General features: G+C 39.4%; 3 protein-coding genes across 5 annotated transcripts; 1 reads left to right on the top strand and 2 right to left on the bottom strand.

The window, feature by feature from the left end:
• The first annotated feature begins 24 nt into the window (after window positions 1-24).
• On the top strand, window positions 25-7,047 carry LOC138906528 (uncharacterized). 3 transcript variants are annotated; one of them, XR_011413954.1, is made up of 2 exons: window positions 25-1,676; window positions 6,770-7,047. XR_011413954.1 is itself a non-coding variant. In XM_070195506.1 (2 exons), the coding sequence occupies exon 1, from the start codon at window positions 137-139 to the stop codon at window positions 605-607; it is 471 nt and encodes a 156-aa protein (XP_070051607.1). In that variant the 5' UTR covers window positions 25-136; the 3' UTR covers window positions 608-631; window positions 6,630-7,047. The 3 variants fall into 3 exon arrangements, 2 of the variants coding, with proteins under 2 accessions (XP_070051607.1, XP_070051608.1); XM_070195506.1 differs by having other exon boundaries at window positions 25-631; window positions 6,630-7,047; XM_070195507.1 differs by lacking the exon at window positions 6,770-7,047 and adding an exon at window positions 1,966-2,789 and having other exon boundaries at window positions 25-631.
• A 226-nt stretch (window positions 7,048-7,273) lies between these two features.
• Window positions 7,274-19,079, bottom strand: LOC108943410 (probable LRR receptor-like serine/threonine-protein kinase At3g47570). Its single transcript, XM_070193489.1, has 6 exons — window positions 18,014-19,079; window positions 16,329-16,513; window positions 11,177-11,253; window positions 9,104-11,071; window positions 7,929-8,277; window positions 7,274-7,563 (listed from the first exon to the last, which is right to left on the bottom strand). Exons 1-4 carry the CDS (start codon window positions 18,935-18,937, stop codon window positions 10,488-10,490), a joined length of 1,770 nt encoding a protein of 589 aa, XP_070049590.1. The 5' UTR covers window positions 18,938-19,079; the 3' UTR covers window positions 7,274-7,563; window positions 7,929-8,277; window positions 9,104-10,487.
• Window positions 7,931-10,031, bottom strand: LOC104099105 (probable LRR receptor-like serine/threonine-protein kinase At3g47570). The gene is made up of 2 exons (XM_070193490.1): window positions 9,104-10,031; window positions 7,931-8,277 (listed from the first exon to the last, which is right to left on the bottom strand). The coding sequence occupies exons 1-2, from the start codon at window positions 10,029-10,031 to the stop codon at window positions 7,931-7,933; spliced, it is 1,275 nt and encodes a 424-aa protein (XP_070049591.1).
• Window positions 19,080-20,558: the final 1,479 nt, after the last annotated feature.

The following is a 20,558-nucleotide window of genomic DNA, read 5'->3' as shown; positions in this document are numbered from 1 at the left end:
ATATACATAGGCTTTTTTTAATTACCTCTGTTTCTGAGGACATGAATCTAAAATTCCTTTCAATTGATTAGAGGGTTGGGTTTCAACTTCTTATGCCTATACTGTTCACTCATATAATTGCAGAGAAGATATCAAAATGGGACATTCTCTGGCTTTAACATCTACAATCCATATCCGACATGGCATTAAGAATCCAACAACTGGGGCTTTACCTAGGGTAAGTAATACATCTTTTCGAAGCTCAAATAGATTATTCAGAATTCAGGCTGTGCAAGATAACGGAGGAGGGCCTCGGCGGCTAGTTGATATTATCCGTGTCGTGCCAGAGATTTCAAGAAATTATTTTAAAAGCCCATCACGGAGGGCACTATTTGGAGGTATATCATTGCTGGGTGGATTTTATGTGGCTCAGACAATTTCTCTATCTTTTGGTGCTTTAGGAGTCAATGATGTCATTGCTGCTGTAGTCTGCGTCTTAATTACCGAGTATGTGACGCGGTTCTATTACAGTCGGCCTAAAGTGACTTTTCCCATTGCTCTTTTGAACAACTTCAAGATGGGTTTTACTTATGGTCTGTTCATTGATGCTTTCAAACTTGCCAGCTGAACTAATTGCCTCAGTTTTACAGCAGTAAGTAACTTTTTACCGTGTAGTTTCTCCCTTTTGTTATATATCTCTTATAAAAGATCAACTCTCTTATTGATGGAGATTAAAGCATTATGTAATGTCACCATTTTGAAGCAATGCCATAAGGGGCGGATCCAAGATTTAAACTTTATGGGTTTGCAATGTCACAGAACCCACTGACTATCTGAGTTACATGGTCTAGTAGATCTGCCGGCGCAGTTTTGCGGAACCCGTAGCTTCTATACTGCATTCATCTCGTCCCTAATGGTTAATTGTGCTCCCATTACTGAAAAATAGTTCTACAACATCCTTTTCTTTTTGCTAATCAGCATCTGTTTCGAAAATGATTTTAGGAAAAAAGTAACAGAGCCGGGTCTTGTGAAGTCTAATGGTCAGTAGATAGGGTCCGGCAAGATTTTGCTGAACTTGTGGTCTTTCTCAGAGTGTACTGCATTGTTTGAGAAGCTGGAAGAACCTGCTTTCGATGCCCATTAGTTGTGTTAGTCTCACCCTCTGGAATTTCGTTTCATAGAGAATATAAGACAGGTCCAAAACCTCAAGGCTTGACAATTTTGAAAAGAGGGCCATGGAAACCTTTATTTCTTAGAGTCAAAACTTGAATCCTGTTCAAGAAACCAACCACAATGGTAGTTACCCATTGAAGCTGTTATAATCTAGTTTGCCGCTGCCTCGTAGTCATAAATTAACCAACTCTTTTGGCAAGTCCTCCTGCAAAAAGTTGCCACTCGTATCATGAGAAACAAGAAAAGATAGATTTCCTAATTCGTTAGGAATGGTACCTCTAAGACCCATCACCCATGTTAGAAACATCTATTTTACTTACTCTCTTGTGGCAAGCACGACAAATGATTCCAAACCGGTGGCAAACTGGAATAAAAGTAGACCAATTGTTTGCCAAGACACCTTGAGGGTCTGAAGTGATTTGAGCCTTCAGGGTAAGAGGGGCGAATTGATCAGTGGTGATATTGGTTGCTGCCATGGCTAAGCAAACCAGTTGGCCAAAGACCAACGGTTCAAGAAAAAAGAGGTGTGACAACTAGTAAACCCAACTCCTCAATATGACAGTAACCACTCAATTACTGATCTAGGTAGCAAACTCAATACTCAATAATGGAATTACAATGGGAATTACTGAGACAAATTAGTATCTAAAGATATAGACCAGAAGGGAGATGTGAAGAACAGATACAGAAGGGGGATGAGAGGAAATCAGAGATCACTCATGATTTAAGTCTATCTTATTTCAACTACTACTTTCTTATTTATAGTTATTGCTCTTCTAGAATTTGCTCCTGCTCACGCGTTCTCTGCCCTAGCTGCCAAACAAAATTATTTAGAGCTTTTGGCGTTTTGCGAATTCTCGTGCTCCGCCTCATGTTTCCAGTTCGTTGAGGATCCATGACGTGGCTGCTGACTAGGATAGCTGATTGGGCGTCGAAAGTGTTCATAACATTACCTCCGTCCCCGAAAAGAACCTTGTCCTCAAGGTTCAGATTATCCTGTGATGGGGTAGTATCGCATAAATGCAGTGGTGTGACATGTTGATCTGGGGATCCCACACATCTCTTAATCACTGAAATATGAAACACAAGATGAATCTGTGCAGCTGCCGGCAATTCCAACTTGTATGCAACAGGTCCAATCTGTTTCAAAACCGTAAAGGACCCAAAGTATTTGCGTTCCAGCTTGTGCGGCGTCTGAAGACGCAGTGAATGCTGACGGTATGGCTGAAGCTTAACATAAGCCCAATCCCTGACTTGCCCCCGACTTGCAATGTGACCTCAGTCCTCTTGCGATCAGCAAACTTTTTCATACGATGTTGGGCCTGTAACAAATTCCCCTTAAGCTTCTCCAAAACCTCATCTCTGTGAAGGAAGTATGCCTCAACAAGCTTATGAGAACTGCTATGTTGAGTATAGCGAGCGAGAGTTGGAGGTTCACGACCATATAGCGCTTGAAAAGGTGACATCCCCGCAGAAGTCTGGAATGAAGTGTTATACCAGTATTCTGCCCAAGTAGCATGCCTACCATATCCTTTGGAGAATCGGCCACATAACACCGAAGGTATTGTTCTACACATTTATTGAGAGCCTCGGATTGCCCATCCGTTTGAGGATGATAGGCTGTGCTCATAGCCAAATTAGTACCCTGAAGACGATGGAGCTCTTGCCAGAAAGAGTGCAAGAAACGAGGATCACGATCTGTGACGATGGATATAGGAGGGCTATGTAACTTCAGAATATTAGCAACAAATGCTTCTGCTACAGTGATGGCAGAAAATGTGGCTGGTAAGGGAATGAAGTGGGCGTACTTGGAGAGTCTATCAACCACAGTCATGATAGTGGTCTTGCCTCGTGATGGAGGAAGACAAGTGATAAAATCCATTGTGATCTCTTCGAATACCTGCTCCAGAATAAATAATGGTTGAAGCAGCCCGGCGGGATGATGGTGAACATCCTTCATCTGCTGGCAGGTGGGGCAAGAAGATATGAAGGTACATCATGACGCATATTTTTTCAGAAGAAGTTCGAGGACAGCCGGTGGAAGGTGTGCCAATGCCGGAATGCCCCCCAAGGGCGAGGAATGGAACTCCTGAAGCAAATAAAGTCGCAACAGAGAATCTGAAGGGAGCACAATGCGACCCTTAAAAAAAGCATCTCATCTCGGAGCTGATAGTCAGAAAATGTATTAGGATCATTTTGCAACCCTTGGTGGATAGCAAGTAATTCAGGATGGACCTTGTTCAACTCCTTCAGTTGCTCAAACAAACGAAATGACTGACTGGACAAGCCCATGAATGAGGCAGTAGGTAATCGAGATAGAGCATCAACTGCGAGATTATGTTTTCCTGGCCTATACACGATATCAAAATCGAAACCCACTAATTTCCCCAACTATTTCTGCTGCTCCGGAGTTTGTATAACCTGGTTAGTGAGATTCTTTAACGCTTGTTGATCAGTGATGATTGTAAAACGATGCCCGAGTAGGTATTGACGCCACTTCCCAAGTGCTTGGGTGATAGCAAACATTTCACGAACATAAGTAGACGTCTGTTGCATCCTAGGGCATAACTTTTGGCTGTAGTAGGCAACTGGATGACCCTTCTGCGACAATATCGCTCCGATGCCGATCCCAGAAGCATCTGTTTCAACCAGGAAGGGTTGAGCGAAATCAGGAAGTGCCAACACTAGTGTGGAGCTGAGACATTGCTTCAAATTCTTGAAGGCCTTTTGAGCTTGAGCTGTCCAAAAATATGAGTCATGTCGAAGAAGATCAGTCAACGAATGAACCGTCGATAATATCCAGCGATCCCAAGAAAACTGTGTACTTCCCTCACGTTTCGTGGTGCTGGCCATTGTTGTACAATAGCAATTTTAGCAGGGTCCACCGATAGGCCTTGCTGTGACAGAACATGGCCCAAATAATCCACTCGTTCCTAGCCAAACGTACATTTGGACATTTTGGCAACCAACTGATATTGTTGTAACAAATTGAGCACCTTAGTCAGAGGCTCCATGTGCAGGTCCCAGGTTGGGCTATAAACTAAGATGTCATCAAAGAAGACAAGCACAAAGCGGCGCAAGTAAGGTCGAAAGACCGAGTTCATAGTAGCTTGGAATGTTGAGGGAGCATTGGATAGCCCAAAGGGCATCAGCAAGAACTCGTAGTGTCCCTCATGAGTGCGAAAAGCAATCTTCTCAATGTCTTCAGGCCTAACTCTGATCTGATGATAGCCGGATAATAAATCGAGCTTCAAGAAGTACTTTGACCCATGTAGTTCATCAAACAACTCATCAATCGTTGGAATGGGAAAACGATCTTTTATCGTTATAGCATTGAGTGCTCGATATTCCACACAAAAACGCCACGAGCCATCTTTCTTGCGAACAAGGACAGGGGATGAAAAAGGGCTGGTGCTAGGTCGTATAATGCCTTCAACAAGCATCTCATTGACCATTTCTCCATGACTTGCTTCTGAAAATAAGGGTATCTGTAAGGCTTTACATTGACAGGGCCCGTTGCAGGTGCTAAATGTATGGCATGGTCCTGTGATCGAGCTGGAGGAAGGCCATACGGTTTGGTAAAAACATCTGTATAAGAGTCTAATAACTCGGAAAAAGCTGGTGGTGGGTCAAAAGGGGTTGGGGGAGAATCACCAACCATTTCCAAGTGATACTAAGTGGCAACAACATCAATAACACATAGGCGTCGCAAACTTTGGAGTTACACATGCTGCATATCCAGAGGGGGTTCACATTGCCAACTAAATTGCTGTCCATCTAGAATAAATTCTAACTGATGTTGGCCATAATCCTTCACCACTCGGCCCAATGTGGCTAACCACGATACACCAAGGACCAAATCGGACCCATGCATAGGTAGAACATAGAAGTCCATAGAGAGGAGACACCCCTGAATGAGTAAGGGCATCAGTCGGACCACCCCTTCGCAAATGAGGCGTTGACCACTGCCCACCACGGGAAATGGCGTGATAGGCTCCACCGTTAAATGTAAAAATTTAATTGCTCGAGTCTGAATAAAACAGTGTGTACTACCGCCATCAACTAATACTTGTACCGGGGACCCTTGAATATGGCCGGTAAAGCGTAGGGTGGTGCCAATGTTACCCCCAGCCAATTCGTGATAAAAGATGGCAGATTGCAGGAGGACCTCTAAGTGTTGTAACTCCTCGGCAAGAGCTTCATCCGTAGGATATGAATCAACCCCAATAGCCTGGTCGTTGTCATCTTCTGCAAATAATAGTAGATGTGGAAGAGCCTTACATTTGTGACCCGGAACATACTTCTCATCACAATGGTAACAGATACCTTTCTCGCGGCGCTGCTGGGCTTCAGCCGGCAAGAGACGTTTAATAGGTGGCCTGTTGGTTGGAAGACCAGAAGCTTTATGACCTAAATTTGAGGTAGGCAATAACGGTGGAGTTCTAGGGAAAGCAGGTTTGGGCGACCCGCCCCGCTCAGCCAAAACTCTTTGCTCGTGTATTTGGGTCAACTCAAATGCTTCATCTAATGTAGTGGGCCAATGGGCCAACACAGCGTTTTGGATATCCAAACGTAGGCCGGACGTAAAAATAGGGACTAACCAAGACTTCGGCGTATCATTCGTCTCATTAGCCACTGGGCCTGAAACTCAGCAACTGTCGATGTCTGCTTGAGCTTAGAGAGGCGTCCCTCCGGTGGCAATAGAGCACGTTTTCGAAAATGGCTCGAGACCTTGACGGCGAAACGATCCCAATCACTGAGCTGCATATTGCGAAACAACCAACGATACCATTCCAATGCCTCACCATCTAAGTAAAACGAAGCTAATGTCAATTTATGATCCTCCGCGATGTGGTAGAAGTCAAAATACCTCTCTGCTTGAAAAACCCAAGCCTCTGGGTTATCATCATTGAAACGGGAAAAGCCAACAGAAGCTGGCTTATGGCGCATAATTGGAATTGCTGGAGCAGTATCAGCAACACCCTTGCAAAGCGACGAGTTCGCAACTTGAGTCATAAGATCGAGAAGCAACTTCTGCTGACCGGCGAACGCCGTAGTGAGCTCAGCGATAGAAGCCACGATATCTGAAATCTCCTTAGAGTGAGCAGCAGAGGAAGAAGGCGGAACATCTACCGGAAGTGAAGAACTCGAAAAACCAGTCATGGAGTTCGAACCAGTGAAAGCACCAGTGTGACAACTAGTAAACCCAACTCCTTAATATGACAGTAACCACTCAATTACTGATCTAGGTAGCAAACTCAATACTCAATAATGGAATTACAATGGGAATTACTGAGACAAATTAGTATCTAAAGATATAGACCAGAAGGAAGATGAGAAGAACAGATACAGAAGGGGGATGAGAGGAAATCAGAGATCACTCATGATTTTAGTCTATCTTATTTCAACTACTACTTTCTTATTTATAGTTGTTGCTCTTCTAGATTTTGCTCCTGCTCACGCGTTCTCTGCCCTAGGTGCCAAACAAAATCAGTTAGAGCTTTTGGCGTTTTGCGAATTCTCGTGCTGCGCCTCATGTTTCCAATTCCTTGAGGATCCATGACGTGGCTGCTGACTAGGATAGCTGATTGGGCGTTGGAAGTGTTCATAACAAGAGGTGCATGGTTCTCAGTGAGCATATCTCTGGTTTTTGAGTTATGGGATTAATGAAGATACCAATAACATACTGAACCACAAAAAGAGAGTGAAGCTTTTGTATGTGATTATAGGAGGTGTCATGCTGTCTTTGTCAGTATTGAACCACAGAAACTTTCTGATCTGTTGAGATTCAATATTGGAGGATTAACAAATGTATGAAACCAAAGTTGTTTCTGATTTTGTATGCTTGTTACTAACTGCTACATGGTCCAGTTAATGTTGGAATTTTACTGGAAATTGCTTTCTTCTTTGAGTCGCTGGATTTTATTTGCCAAGTGTTAGTGATTGGGCGGATGATCTAAGTACTTGGGAAAGAAGTTCAGTCTTTTAGTGTTTTTTTCCACCAATTAGGACCCACCTTAAATATTTGGGTTTTTAAGTCTCAATTTCAATTGTGACTTGTGAGTGAGTGGAAAATCTGGACTATATTTGTGCTTTCAATCTGTAGCCAAGCTGTTAAGTGTAACTTGGTAACCAAAAGAGCCTATAGCTTGTAGTTCAACATTTTACACTGCTCTTCATCGACTCTTGAAGCTGATTCTACATAATAATGATCATCAATATTATACAAGGTATTTCCATACCAACTTCAGTACACACTTATTTATTAAAGTTATTTGACACGCGCGCACACACACTCAAACCTTAAACACGCACAAGAGAAAAGCACAATAAACAAGAAAAGTCCAAATCTCGGACCAAATGTTGGTTGTCATCTCAATTGGTGTCACCCATAGGAAAAGGCGGCACCACCTGTTCAAAATTAAAGGGATCAAACATGAGTTGGCTCATTCACTATGGTTACGAACGCAAAAATATACTACTAGTAAGAGAGACTTGAGTTATTTTCATATTTTTCCTTTGATAAATGAAACTCTTAATTTTTTGAACTTTAAATTTCTTAGTTGGCTCATTGGACTTTGTTTTCCTTTTGTTTTGCCTTTTAAATTAAGACTCTTTAAAAAGATGTCCTTCAATTCAGTTCTTTTTTTACTACAAGGGAGATATTTGTATGAAAGAAAATGCTCATTTTCTACATTTATATATGGTATAGACAAGAAAATAATCATTTCTATCCAGAAGACATGAGAATATCGACGAAAAAGCTGGATACTTACCATCACATAAACTTTGCTACATCATTCGCAAAGAATTCCAGCTTGATCTTCTTGATATTTGCCCGGACATCTTTCATGTTCAGCCTCTCATTAGGAGATTCAGCTGTACAATTCAATGCCAACTCCAAAATAGAGGACATACAATGCAACTTTTTCTTGAAATCAATCTCTTCTGGTTCCAATAAGGTGGCATCAATAATATCCTCTGAATTACAGACCCAACTCCTCATGCTCAAATTTTCTTGAAACATTTCATCATATGGCTTTTTTCTTGTGAATGTTTCCATGAGCACTATGCCATAGCTGTACACATCACATCTTCTAGAAACTAATCCTACTGATCCATACTCTGATCCAATGTTACTAGAGTGAATTAGTTTCTTAACAAACTAAATAAATAACGAAAGTAATATCTTTGTATTTGGAAGATATTAAAAAAAGCTAAATCTATATTGAGTAGATAAAAAATTTAAAAATAAAACTGAAGGTAAAACGAAAATGAACCAAGAGTAAGACAATCAAATGAAACAAAAACTTGCAGTTTTTTTTAAATTGTCGTAGATGCATGAATATAGGGTTTGACATTGTCATATTTCATGCAAAATCTGTGATATGTTACATTAAAACTAGCAAATAAGATATTTGTGTTTGGCAAGCCAAAAAAAAAAAAACTGTTTAAATTTCTTGTACTTTTAAGCAAAACATAAGCCAAAAGCTATAAGTTGGGCATATATTAATTACTACTATGTTATTTCAATAAATAACTTATATTCATTTAAGATAATTTTATCTATTCAATTTAAAACTTAAAAATGAATTGAAAGATATAATAATTTGTATCGGAAATGAAAAGTCGTGCAATAATCTATTGTTTGATATTAACATCTTTAATGGCATTTTGGTCATTTTAGTAGGAAAAAAATGCCGCACTTCTATCTAACCGCATAATTGTTTGTTCATAAAATTAGTCTGAGCATTTAGAAAGTGTTTTCCGGCACGTGGTGCTTAAAAGCAACAGTCCTGTTTTTGTAATGGGCACTATATTTCGATGTTTTCAATACCATTTTTTCATGAATCTGTGATATATTACATAAAACTAGAAAACAAAAGATTACGTACTATTTGATACATTAGCACTTTATATTCGATAATAAAAAACCAAAACAGAAAGTTACCTGGTGCAATGTAGCCCATCGTTGCAAGTGTGTTAGTATGAGCAATAGATTCCCCTTCTCCTAATAACTTGGTCAGGCCAAAGTCACTCACGTGTCCAACCAGCCTTTCGTCTAGCAAGACGTTACTAGGCTTCAAGTCGCTATGTACAACGACTGTTGCATAACCATGATGGAGATATTCCAAAGCTGATGCAACATCGATCATTATGTCTAATCTTTGGATCATATTCAAGTAGTAATCATCAGAATGTAACCATTGCTCTAGGCTTCCATTGGGCATGTACTCTAGAAGTAATGCTTTAAAATCCATGTTAGTACAACTACTGATAACTTTGGTAAGATTTCTATGGCGAAGGTTGCGTAGAACTTCACATTCAGTATCAAAACTCTTGAATGCACCTTCAATATGTAAATTAAACACTTTGATTGCCAATACCATCTCATTCGCAAAGATGCCCTTGTAAACAGAACCGAAACCTCCACGGCCTAGCAAGTTGCATTGGTCGAACCCTTGAGTTGCCCTTTCAATTTCAATGTATGAAATCCTGGCTAGTATGGTTGTTGTAGGTAAGGATTCGACTTGGGTTGGAACATTTTTACGTCTCCTGAACATGAACACAACAATTGAGCCAAGTCCCATTAATGAAACCACCAATGGGACAAGTACAATCAGAAGAAATCTGCTTCTCCGTGAGTGATGAACAGACCTAGCCTTACAAGGTCGGAAAAGGAAACCACCACATAACTCTTCATTTCCCATAAAAGATTGAGAGGTGAAACTGCTAAAAGGTCCTTTACTTGGGATTTCACCTTCTAATCTATTGAATGATACATTGAAATCCTTCAGATACCGAAGTGCCTCTAATGATTTTGGAATCATACCTGAAAGAATGTTATTGGATAGATCAGCTGATTCCAAACCTATCATTTTTCCGAGTGACTCAGGAATAGATCCTTGTAACTCATTAAAAGCCAAAGAAAGATAAATTAGTTTCTGCAAACTGTGGTTGGAATACTTCCTGAAATGTGATTCTTCGACAAATTCACTAATGTGATGGCATCCAAATTTCCAAAATCTGGAGGTAAAGAACCAACCAAAGAATTATTGGACAAGTCAAGTTGTACAAGATCTTTGAGGTTCCATAGACTCATGGGTATGTTAGTGAGCCTATTTGAATTTAAATAAATATTTCTCAAAGAGGTAACATTACCAATGCAATATGGTATTGGACCCGATATTTGATTATAAGACAAACGAACCAAGCCCAACTCCGGCAATTTGCAAAGGCACTCCGGTAAGGGTCCACTTAATCTGTTCTGTTCAATATATAATACTTGAAGATTGTGTAAATCACAGAATGTTCTTGGCATTGATCCAGTCAAGTCATTGCCGGATATGGAAAAAGTGTTTTAAGTTACTTAAATTACCAATTCCTAATGGTATCTCTCCCCTAATTTCAGTTTCCTCTAAATCAAATAGTACAAGAGAACTGGAGAGATTGCCAATGGAATCTGGAAGAACACCATTAAGAGGATTAACCGCTATCTCTAGCACTTTCAAAGATCTGCAGTTCGCCAAAGAAGTTAAGATACTTAGGTGCGGAGATGATAAGTTGTTTTCGAACAACGTCAAACGTTCAAGCTGTCTCAAATCCCCCAAAGAGTTAGGAATCGGGCCACTGAATTTGTTGTGGTTAAGATTTAATTCCTTTAGATTTGAAGAATTGGAGATTGAGCTGGGTATAACCCCATCTATGCTGTTATTACCAAGATGCAGATAATGTAGATTTGTTTGCCAGTAGCTTGAAGCAGATGGAAGACTACCCGAACGGTTATTAAATGCAAGTGACATCACTCTTAGCGTAGAGATATTGAAGAGCTCTTCCGGTATGGAACCACTTAATTCATTAAATTGCAAATAAAGTGTCTCCAACTTGTGAAGGTTCCCAATCTCTTTGGGTATAACACCTGCAAAAAGATTTAGATTAATGTTATTTTTAATTTTGTTTCATGAAACCATTCAGAAAGAGTATATCTGGATGGCCAAACAACAACACATTGCTCGAAACTTACCTGTTAAGTTGTTGGTCTTGAAATTAAGTATCCATAGCGATGTCATGTTCCGTATGTTATTATTCTGTATTGCTATAATAAAGAATTAAACTTTCTGGGAAAAACAAAATAGAAAGTTAGTAATACTTGTTTAACAAAATAGATTCTGGAAAACAAGAAAACAGTATAGGAATAAATCGAGCCCACTGAATACACAGTGTGTCCTTAAGGAAATTATTCCCCTCAAGTACCCGAGGTGCTGGAATATATCCTCCAAGGATAGAACGATTTAACTCACCAGTGTATAGGTACCAAAACTCTGATGAACTGCGAACCACTCAATGGTCGTAAAACACACTGGAAAATATTGTGCAGAAGAAGAAGAAGAAGAAGAAGCTCAGAAAATTTCGTAAGGAAAGATTCTGGGATTCAAACTCTATTTATAGTGTTGATGGCAATGTTTCTGAAAAGGTTTGCAACCTTTCAGAAACAGCCATGGCTGTTGAAAAGGGGTGTTTGAAATATTGCGGGAAAAATATATTTAAAATAATCCGGAAAAGAAAACGGGCCTGACCGAACCGGGTCGCGGGTCATGGGTTATTCCGGATTGAATTTTTCGTTAATTATTTAATTAATTAATTAAATAATTGAAAGGAATTTTGTCCAAAAAGATTAATCAATCAATGAATCTTTGACTAAATCCAAATCCAAATCCAAATCCGTAGCCGAAGCCAAAGCCGAGCCGAGCGAGCGATGACGACGACGGCGCGAGGCTTGCCTTTTTCTTAACTCTTTAAGAGCTAGAAGAAGAACAATTATATATATACCCATCAAAAGCCTTTTCTTCCTCCGATATGGGACAATGTCCCTTTCCCAAGGGAAACTCAAATATTTCATTTTTCCTCCATTTCTCATTCACCCTCTTTAAGCTACACAAGCTTAAAATCCCAACAATCCCCCACATGAATGGGGAATGGCTATAAAATAAAGGAATGCACGGACACGTGTATGTTTTACATGCAAGAATTAATTGCATCTGGATAAGTAGGTTTCCCTTTGAACTTTCCGTAGTGAACTTATATCGGATATACTCGGTCAATCGGTAGATTTGATATCTTTGAACCGTCGAGCTTTGTTGTATACCTAGACAACATAAGTCACACAATCAATCCTTAACCATCTATGGTTCTCACGGTTGTGTTCGTTTCAGCCATGAACACCGCCTGGTTTCATGAGTGCTTAGAGAATGGGCCTTTACTTTCATTCCCCTTGAAGCGGCTTACACTTCACACTCACATAGGTGATTTCTAAACGTGTAATCCTATAGACACACTATCTGGTCATATCCTGCCAGACTTAGCAAATCATTAAAAAATCTTTAAGCTTTGTTGACTCATCAAAAAGCCTTAATGCTTTACCTCGATTTCTGAACATTGTCTTCATCACGAGAATGGGTTGAGTTATTTGACAATGTTGAACCGTCATTCATAACTTTGTTTGATCTCTTTGAACCTAGCTCGTGGGATCTCCAGTCTGCTAGGTAGAGTTACCGTCATGATGACTTGTCCTAGACCTTAACCCCATTCCCTTTGATGATCTTTCAACTGCCTCTCTAGATAGGCCTTTTGTAAGTGGATCCGACACGTTATCTCTTGACTTTATGTAGTCAATTGTGATAACACCACTAGAGATTAGTTGTCTAACGGTATTGTGTCTCCGTCGTATATGACGAGATTTTCCGTTATACATAATGCTCCCTGCCCTGCCTATTGCCGCTTGACTATCACAATGTATACAAATAGGTGCCTAAGGTTTGGGCCAAAATGGAATATCTTCCAAGAAATTCCGGAGCCATTCAGCTTCTTCACCGGCCTTATCTAAAGCTATGAATTCAGATTCCATTGTAGAACGGGCGATGCACGTTTGTTTGGATGATTTCCAAGACACTGCTCCACCCCCAATTGTGAAAACATATCCACTCGTGGATTTAACTTCAGATGATCCAGTGATCCAATTTGCATCACTATATCCCTCGATCACGGAGGGATATTTGTTATAATGCAAAGCGTAATTTTGGGTATGTTTGAGATACCCCAAAACTCGTTTCATTGCCATCCAATGTATGTGATTGGGATTACTTGTAAACCGACTCAGTTTACTAATAGCACATGCTATATCTGGTCGTGTACAATTCATGATATACATCAAACTTCCTAATACTCTTGCATAATCCAATTGTGAGTCACTTTTACCTTCATTCTTTTGAAGTGCATAACTCACGTCAATTGGAGTCTTGGCAATTTTGAAATCCAAATACTTGAACTTGTCAAGTACCTTTTCAATGTAGTGAGACTGTGATAATGCTAGACCTTGTGGAGTCTTGTGAATTCTGATTCCTAAGATCACATCAGCAACTCCTAAGTCTTTCATATCGAATTTGCTAGCCAACATGCGCTTAGTAGAATTTATATCTGCCATGTTTTTGCTCATTATCAACATGTCATCAACATATAAACAAACAATGACTTCATGACCTGGAGTGTTTTTAATGTAAACACATTTGTCGCACTTGTTGATTTTAAACCCACTTGCCAACATTGTTTGGTCAAATTTGGCATGCCATTGTTTTGGTGCTTGTTTAAGTCCATAAAGTGACTTAACAAGTTTGCACACTTTCTTTTCTTTACCAGTTACCACAAAACCCTCAGGTTGTTCCATGTAAATCTCTTCCTCTAATTCTCCATTTAAGAAAGTTATTTTAACATCCATTTGATGGATTTCAAGACCATACACGGCCGCTATTGCCACTAACACCCTAATAGATGTTATCCTCGTTACTGGCGAGTAAGTGTCAAAGTAATCAAGGCCTTCGTTTTGTCTATAACCTTTGACAACAAGTCTTGCCTTATATTTGTCAATAGTGCCATCAGTTTTCACTTTCCGTTTAAATATCCATTTCGAACCTAAAGGCTTATTTCCTAGAGGAAGATCTACCAATTCCCATGTATGGTTATCCAAAATTGATTGAATCTCACTATTGATTGCCTCTTTCCAAAACGCTGAATCAGAAGATGACATAGCTGCTTTAAAAGTTTGAGGCTCATTTTCAAGCAAGAATATCACAAAATCTGGTCCAAAGGAAGTAGATGTTCTTTGACGTTTGCTACGCCTTGCATCTTCTATACTTGGAATATTTTCCTTTGGTTCTTCCCAAGGTCGTTTAGGTCTTTCACTTAACGACTCACATTCAGTTTTATACGGATAAATGCTTTCAAAGAATTCAGCATTATCTGATTCCATTACCGTATTAATGTGAATTTCGGGATTATCAGATTTATGAACCAAAAATCGACATGCTTTACTGTTTGTAGCATATCCAATGAAAATGCAATCAATAGTTTTTGGTCCGATTTTAACCCTTTTAGGTAAAGGAACTTGTACCTTTGCTAGACACCCCCACACTTTGAAATATTTCAAGTTGGGTTTTCTTCCTTTCCATTTTTCATATGGAATAGATTGCGTTTTGCTGTGGGGTACTCTGTTGAGTATTTGATTAGCTGTAAGGATAGCTTCGCCCCACAAACTCTGCGGTAATCCGGAACTTATTAATAAAGAATTCATTATTTCCTTTAATGTCCGATTTTTCCTTTCCGCAATTCCATTGGATTGAGGTGTGTAAGGTGAAGTAGTTTGATGGATAATTCCATATTCCGAACATATTTCTGCAAATGGAAATTCATATTCTCCACCCCTATCACTTCTAATCATTTTGATCTTTTTATTCGATTGATTCTCCACTTTATTCTTGTATTGCTTAAATGCTTCAATTGCTTCATCCTTACTATTAAGCAAATAAACATAACAATATCGAGTGCAGTCGTCAATAAAAGTAATAAAATACTTTTTTCCACCTCGAGATGGTGTCGACTTCATATCACAAATGTCAGTATGAATTAAGTCTAAATGATTTGAATTCCTTTCAATAGACTTATAAGGATGTTTTACAAACTTAGACTCAACATATATTTGACATTTTGATTTATTACACTCGAATTTAGGCAACACTTCTAAATTAATTAACTTTCGCAAGGTTTTGTAATTGACATGTCCTAAACGAATATGCCATAAATTATTTGACTCCAATAAATAAGAAGAAGCTGCAATTTTATTCATACTGTCAACAACTATTACATTTAGTTTGAAGAGGCCCTCTGTGAGGTAGCCCTTTCCAACATACATTTCATTCTTGCTTACAACAACTTTATCAGAAACAAATACACATTTGAATCCGTTCTTAACAAGCAAAGAAGTAGAAACTAAATTCTTCCTAATAGTAGGAACATGAAGAACGTTGTTGAGCGTTAACACCTTGCTGGAAGTCATCTTCAGGAATATTTTTCCATAACCTTCAATCTTGGCTGTTGCAGTATTTCCCATGGAAAGCTCTTCTTCGGGACCAACAGTAGAGTAAGTCGCAAATGCTTTCTTGACAGCACAAACATGTCGAGTGGCTCCAGAGTCAATCCACCACTCCTTCGGATTTCCAACTAGGTTGCATTCCGAAAGCATTGCACAAAGATCATCAATATCATAATTCTTCTCCACTATGTTGGCCTGTCCCTTCTTCTTATACTTTTTCGGGAGGCGACAATCAGGGGCTTTGTGACCGGTTTTTCCACAATTGTAGCAACTGCCCTTGAATTTTTTTTTGTTCTGCTCCTTAGTCTGTCCAGAAGACCTCTTTCTCTTCTTACTTTTTGGAGCAGTCTCCTCAATGATATTAGCTCCCATGATCGTTGAATTTCCACGAGATTTCTTCTCGGCTGTTTTGTTGTCTTCCTCAATCTTGAGACGAATCACAAGATCTTCCAACTTCATTTCTTTGCGCTTGTGCTTAAGATAGTTCTTGAAATCTCTCCACGAAGGAGGCAATTTTTTAATCATTGCAGCCACTTGAAATGCTTCATTCACGACCATACCTTCAGCAATAAGGTCATGAAAAATAAGCTGAAGCTCCTGAACTTGGGTTTCAATAGTTTTACTGTCTATCATTTTATAGTCTAGAAACTTGGCAACCACGAACTTCTTCAAGCATGCATCTTCAGTCTTGTACTTCTTATCAAGTGCGTCCCATTATTCTTTCGAAGTATTCATCGCACTATACACATTGTACAAGTCATCCTCTAAAGCGCTTAAGATATAGCCTTTGCAAAGAAAATCTGCATGCTTCCACGCTTCAACAATCATGAATTTCTCGTTGTTCGGCATGTCTGCAGCAGGCACTGAATGTTCTTCACTAGTGAATTTCTGCATACCAAGTGTGGTAAGCCAGAAGAACACCCTTTTCTGCACTGAATCCTTTTTTTTTTGAAAAAAATGAAAATAGCTGAGTATGGGTTTAATTTCGGAAATAAAGCCGAAGAGAGCATATTCTAAAGGATAGACTTATAGTTCAAGTCCATAGAATCTAAAAAAGAAAGCTATTGAAAAAGTTGTTCCACGTGAGATCAGTTTAAATGCATTAACATAGTTAATGATGATACATAGAGCTAGGGGTGTCAAATGGGCTGAAGTTGGGCGGGTCAAGATGAGCTGAGTAAATAAATGAGCTAATGCCCAACCATGCCTAAAGATCATTTGGGTCAAGATGTGTTTGGTCAAGATAAACTAAATAATGGGTCTAACATAACCCGTCCAACTTGACCCAAATCCTTACAATATTCTCAATTTTTAAACAAATCTTTACTATATTCTCACCATAGGATGATGAAAGCCTACAGATGTCACTGTAAATAATGATGTGGAAGAATCCTAGAGTAATTAGTAATGAACAAAAAGAATTACAATGTCAAAACATTATCATTAACAGGTATTATCGAAAATAATTAATGATGAAAATCTGATAGAGAAGTGTGAATTTCATAACTTAATCCATCGGTCAAGGTTGATCAACTGTATCATTACTTATTAGCATTTGTTTTAACTGTTGGATTATAATTGACGTTTGTTTCAAAAGATAGGTGGAAAAAAATGAAAAAAAAAAAAATCAACCAAATTTCATTTAGAGAAATTTTGCGAAAATTGAAAATTATTGCAGAAGTGTTTTTTAATTTTTGCAGAAACTGAATAATTGCACTAAGACGAAGATTCTGTATAGAATCTTACCTACGAACCATATATCTAAACAACTATTTTTTTTTTTTTTTTTTGATATGTCCGGACAACTGGTATTCAAGATCTACAGATTTTTCTTTTCTTTTAGCACAACCAAGTATGTATCTCTATATCTATATGGTGAACAAAAGATTGAAGCTATAACATGTGTTTAGGTATAACTCTTAAGATAGAGCATTTCCATGGGTCAAAATTGTGCATCATCATGGGTCCATCTGGGCTGATGATTTGAGATGGGTTAACTTGGACTAGCCCAAACCAGCCCATCTTCAAAACTATTCTAGCCCAAACCCATAAAAACTTGGACGGGTTGGAGGTGTCAAATGAGTTTGGGTTAGTTTTGCCACCCCTACATATAGCCTGACCCAACTATTTTGGGACTGATATTTAGTTGTATTGAAAAAGGTGTTCCCATAGTGGTTATTTTGAAAATAATTCTATTTTTTCCCGAAGTTATTTTTAAAGGTTGAAGGTTCGTCCAACCAAACATCATGTACGTCCAATCGCCTACCTAGGATTGTAAATAGAGCAGGGCTGGGGCTATTATTATGAGGGCAGAGCAACACGACTTCTTGAATTAAAATGCAATGTTACTACTCCTATTAAACGTCACAATTTTCTATAGATCACGTGTTTATAAATGCTAACAAAGCATTCTAAATGCAAATTGAGAAAAGTACTTACTCCTATCAAGTGCGTACCTTGCAAGTTGTTTCCCCCAAGGGCTAAGATCACAAGCCTCTCCAAGTTTACAATGTCTGGTGGAATGATCCCATTGAAGTTATTGTATGACAATGACAACTCATACAGTTCTGTGCAGTTAGGCAAACTAGCTGGAATGTGACCACTCAACTGGTTGGAAATTATTGTAATGCTCTTGATTTTATGCAGACCGCGGCATATATCTGCAGGAAGACTCCCTGATAATTGATTATATGTGAGAGCTAAAGTCTCCAACGAGGAGATGTTGAAAATGGAGTATGGAATAGCGCCAGTAAGTTGGTTACTGATTAAAACCAGCTCCTTTAAACTCTGAAGATTGCCAATATCTTTGGGAAAATTACCTTGAAGATGATTGCTTCTAACACTGATAGTTTCTAACTTGGACAGGTTAGAAATAGAAGCAGGAGGTATAGCAGTGAAACCGTTGTTATCAAGAATTAATATTTGAAGCTCAGAAAAGAAACCGAACCACATTGGAATCTCTCCTCTGAAATTATTGTATCCCAGATCAATCACCTTCAATCGACGTAAACGAGACAAATCTTGAGGGATGTCTCCAAGAAAATTATTTTTGCTCACATCTAGAGAAACGAGAAACGAGAGGTTTCCCAACTGTGGTGGAATGGTTCCAACAATTTCCATGTTTGATATATTGAGTGCTCTCACCCTATGATGGCGAGAGCCGCAAGTGACTCCAATCCAGTCACAAACTGAAGATTGAGAAGACCAATTTTGGGTTAAGGGATGAGAAGAGTTTAGAGTAACTTTGTCTTTTAAGGCAAAAAGAGCTGATTGATCTGTGCTTATGTTTGTGGCTATGCATGCCACTAACAAGTAGAGTAATTGCAAGATAACAGAAAGAATAAAAGAGTTGGCTTTCTCCATGGATACAACTGATCTTTGTAGTATATAATAAAAATTGTAGATAAAATAAGGAATGAAGTATTCAGCTATAAATAAGGATAAAAAATTGTTAAGAATGTCGGGAGGAGGGCAATTGGGGCAAACCAGTGCGTGAATAAGGGGCTATAAATTTTCCAGAGGCAGACGACATGACTTTATTAAGTCTTCTGAAAGTTTGCCCCAAAAAGGCGTTAGATTCCTGGAGTTTAAAACACGTTCTTTTTGAATGCTGTATGATGTGTGACTTGTCTGTCCATCTTTACTTGGCATAATTGTATACGGTTAAAACCGATCCTCGATCATGAAGATTGATCGAGGATGGCATCTCAGTCAAGGGGTATCTTCATGGAGAACCCGAACGAATTCCGAGATGGGGGCGTCGAGCTCGGGGCGTCCGAATCGACCGAGGTAACATCGACCGATACAGGTCCCGAACATCGATGCCCGAAAGTGATCACCAAGCTCGAAACCAAGGCCGAGGTTCCGATCCGACATCGAGCTCGAGTCTGTATCGAGCTCACAGACAAAAAGCTATTACAACCGCACCAAAGGAGAGAATCTTAGCGGGAATTAAGGAGGAGACACACCATCATGGGTCATCTAGTAATATTATTCCATTATGTTGCTATAGATAAAGTAGTGATCCTTGGCTATAAAAGGCAAGATAGATTGTAATAGAAGACATCTTCCGGGGGGATTAAGAATTCATTGTGTTTATCTTTCTAAAGCTCACTAAGTATCTTTGTTCATCATTTTCTATTTTGCATCATAAATACGTGTATTGTTATCTTCAGATCAACGGAGTTTACTTACCCTTAGAACCATACATAAATTCAACGTTATCCGATTTTTCGGGTAAACAGTTTGGCGCCCACCGTGGGGCTAAGTATAACAAGTGATTATTTGATACAAATATACAGTACACTCCAGCTTACAACTTCATACCAGCAATGGCTCTGCCAATCGACCTCGAAGCCGGCCTTTAGGATGAAACCAACAACTTGGTGCCCGTGGCCGAAAGGCTACCCAACAACGGAAATGAGGCTCGAATCGAGGAACCCGAAATCCGAGCCGAAGTACCAGTAGATATCAATTCACAAATAGCTCTAGAAGCGAATCAGCGTTCCGAGCAGGAAAGAAGCGTTCAGGGTGGCGCTCGACCCATAGCCCGAGACACCCACAGCACGGGGGAAATCGGGGTCAGCTTGCGTATGATTTTCGATATGCTACAAGCCCAACAAGTAGCGATAGCTCAGTTGCAGAGCCAAACTCATATGCAAAGTAATCCAAACTCCAATCCACTTCTTCGAGAAGTAACCCCCAGAACGGAGCCCGACACAGTGAAATCGAATGAGCGAGAATCAGGAACCGCTCCTGAAATTGCTAAACTGCTCAAGGAACTCACAAAACGAGTCGAAGCCAACGACAAAAAAATCGAAACATATGATGCTAGGATCGATCAGATCCCGGGGGCTCCGCCCATGATGAAAGGGCTGAATTCGAAGAAATTCATACAAAATCCTTTTCCATCGAGCGCGGCCCCGAAACCGATCCCAAAAAAGTTCCGTATGCCCGTAATTCCCAAATATAATGGTACGACCGA

This window comes from Nicotiana tomentosiformis, chromosome 2, assembly GCF_000390325.3.
Source record: "Nicotiana tomentosiformis chromosome 2, ASM39032v3, whole genome shotgun sequence".
Lineage (NCBI taxonomy): Eukaryota > Viridiplantae > Streptophyta > Magnoliopsida > Solanales > Solanaceae > Nicotiana > Nicotiana tomentosiformis.
Note: the sequence above shows the minus strand (reverse complement) of the source record. Positions and strands in the feature narration are given on the sequence as shown.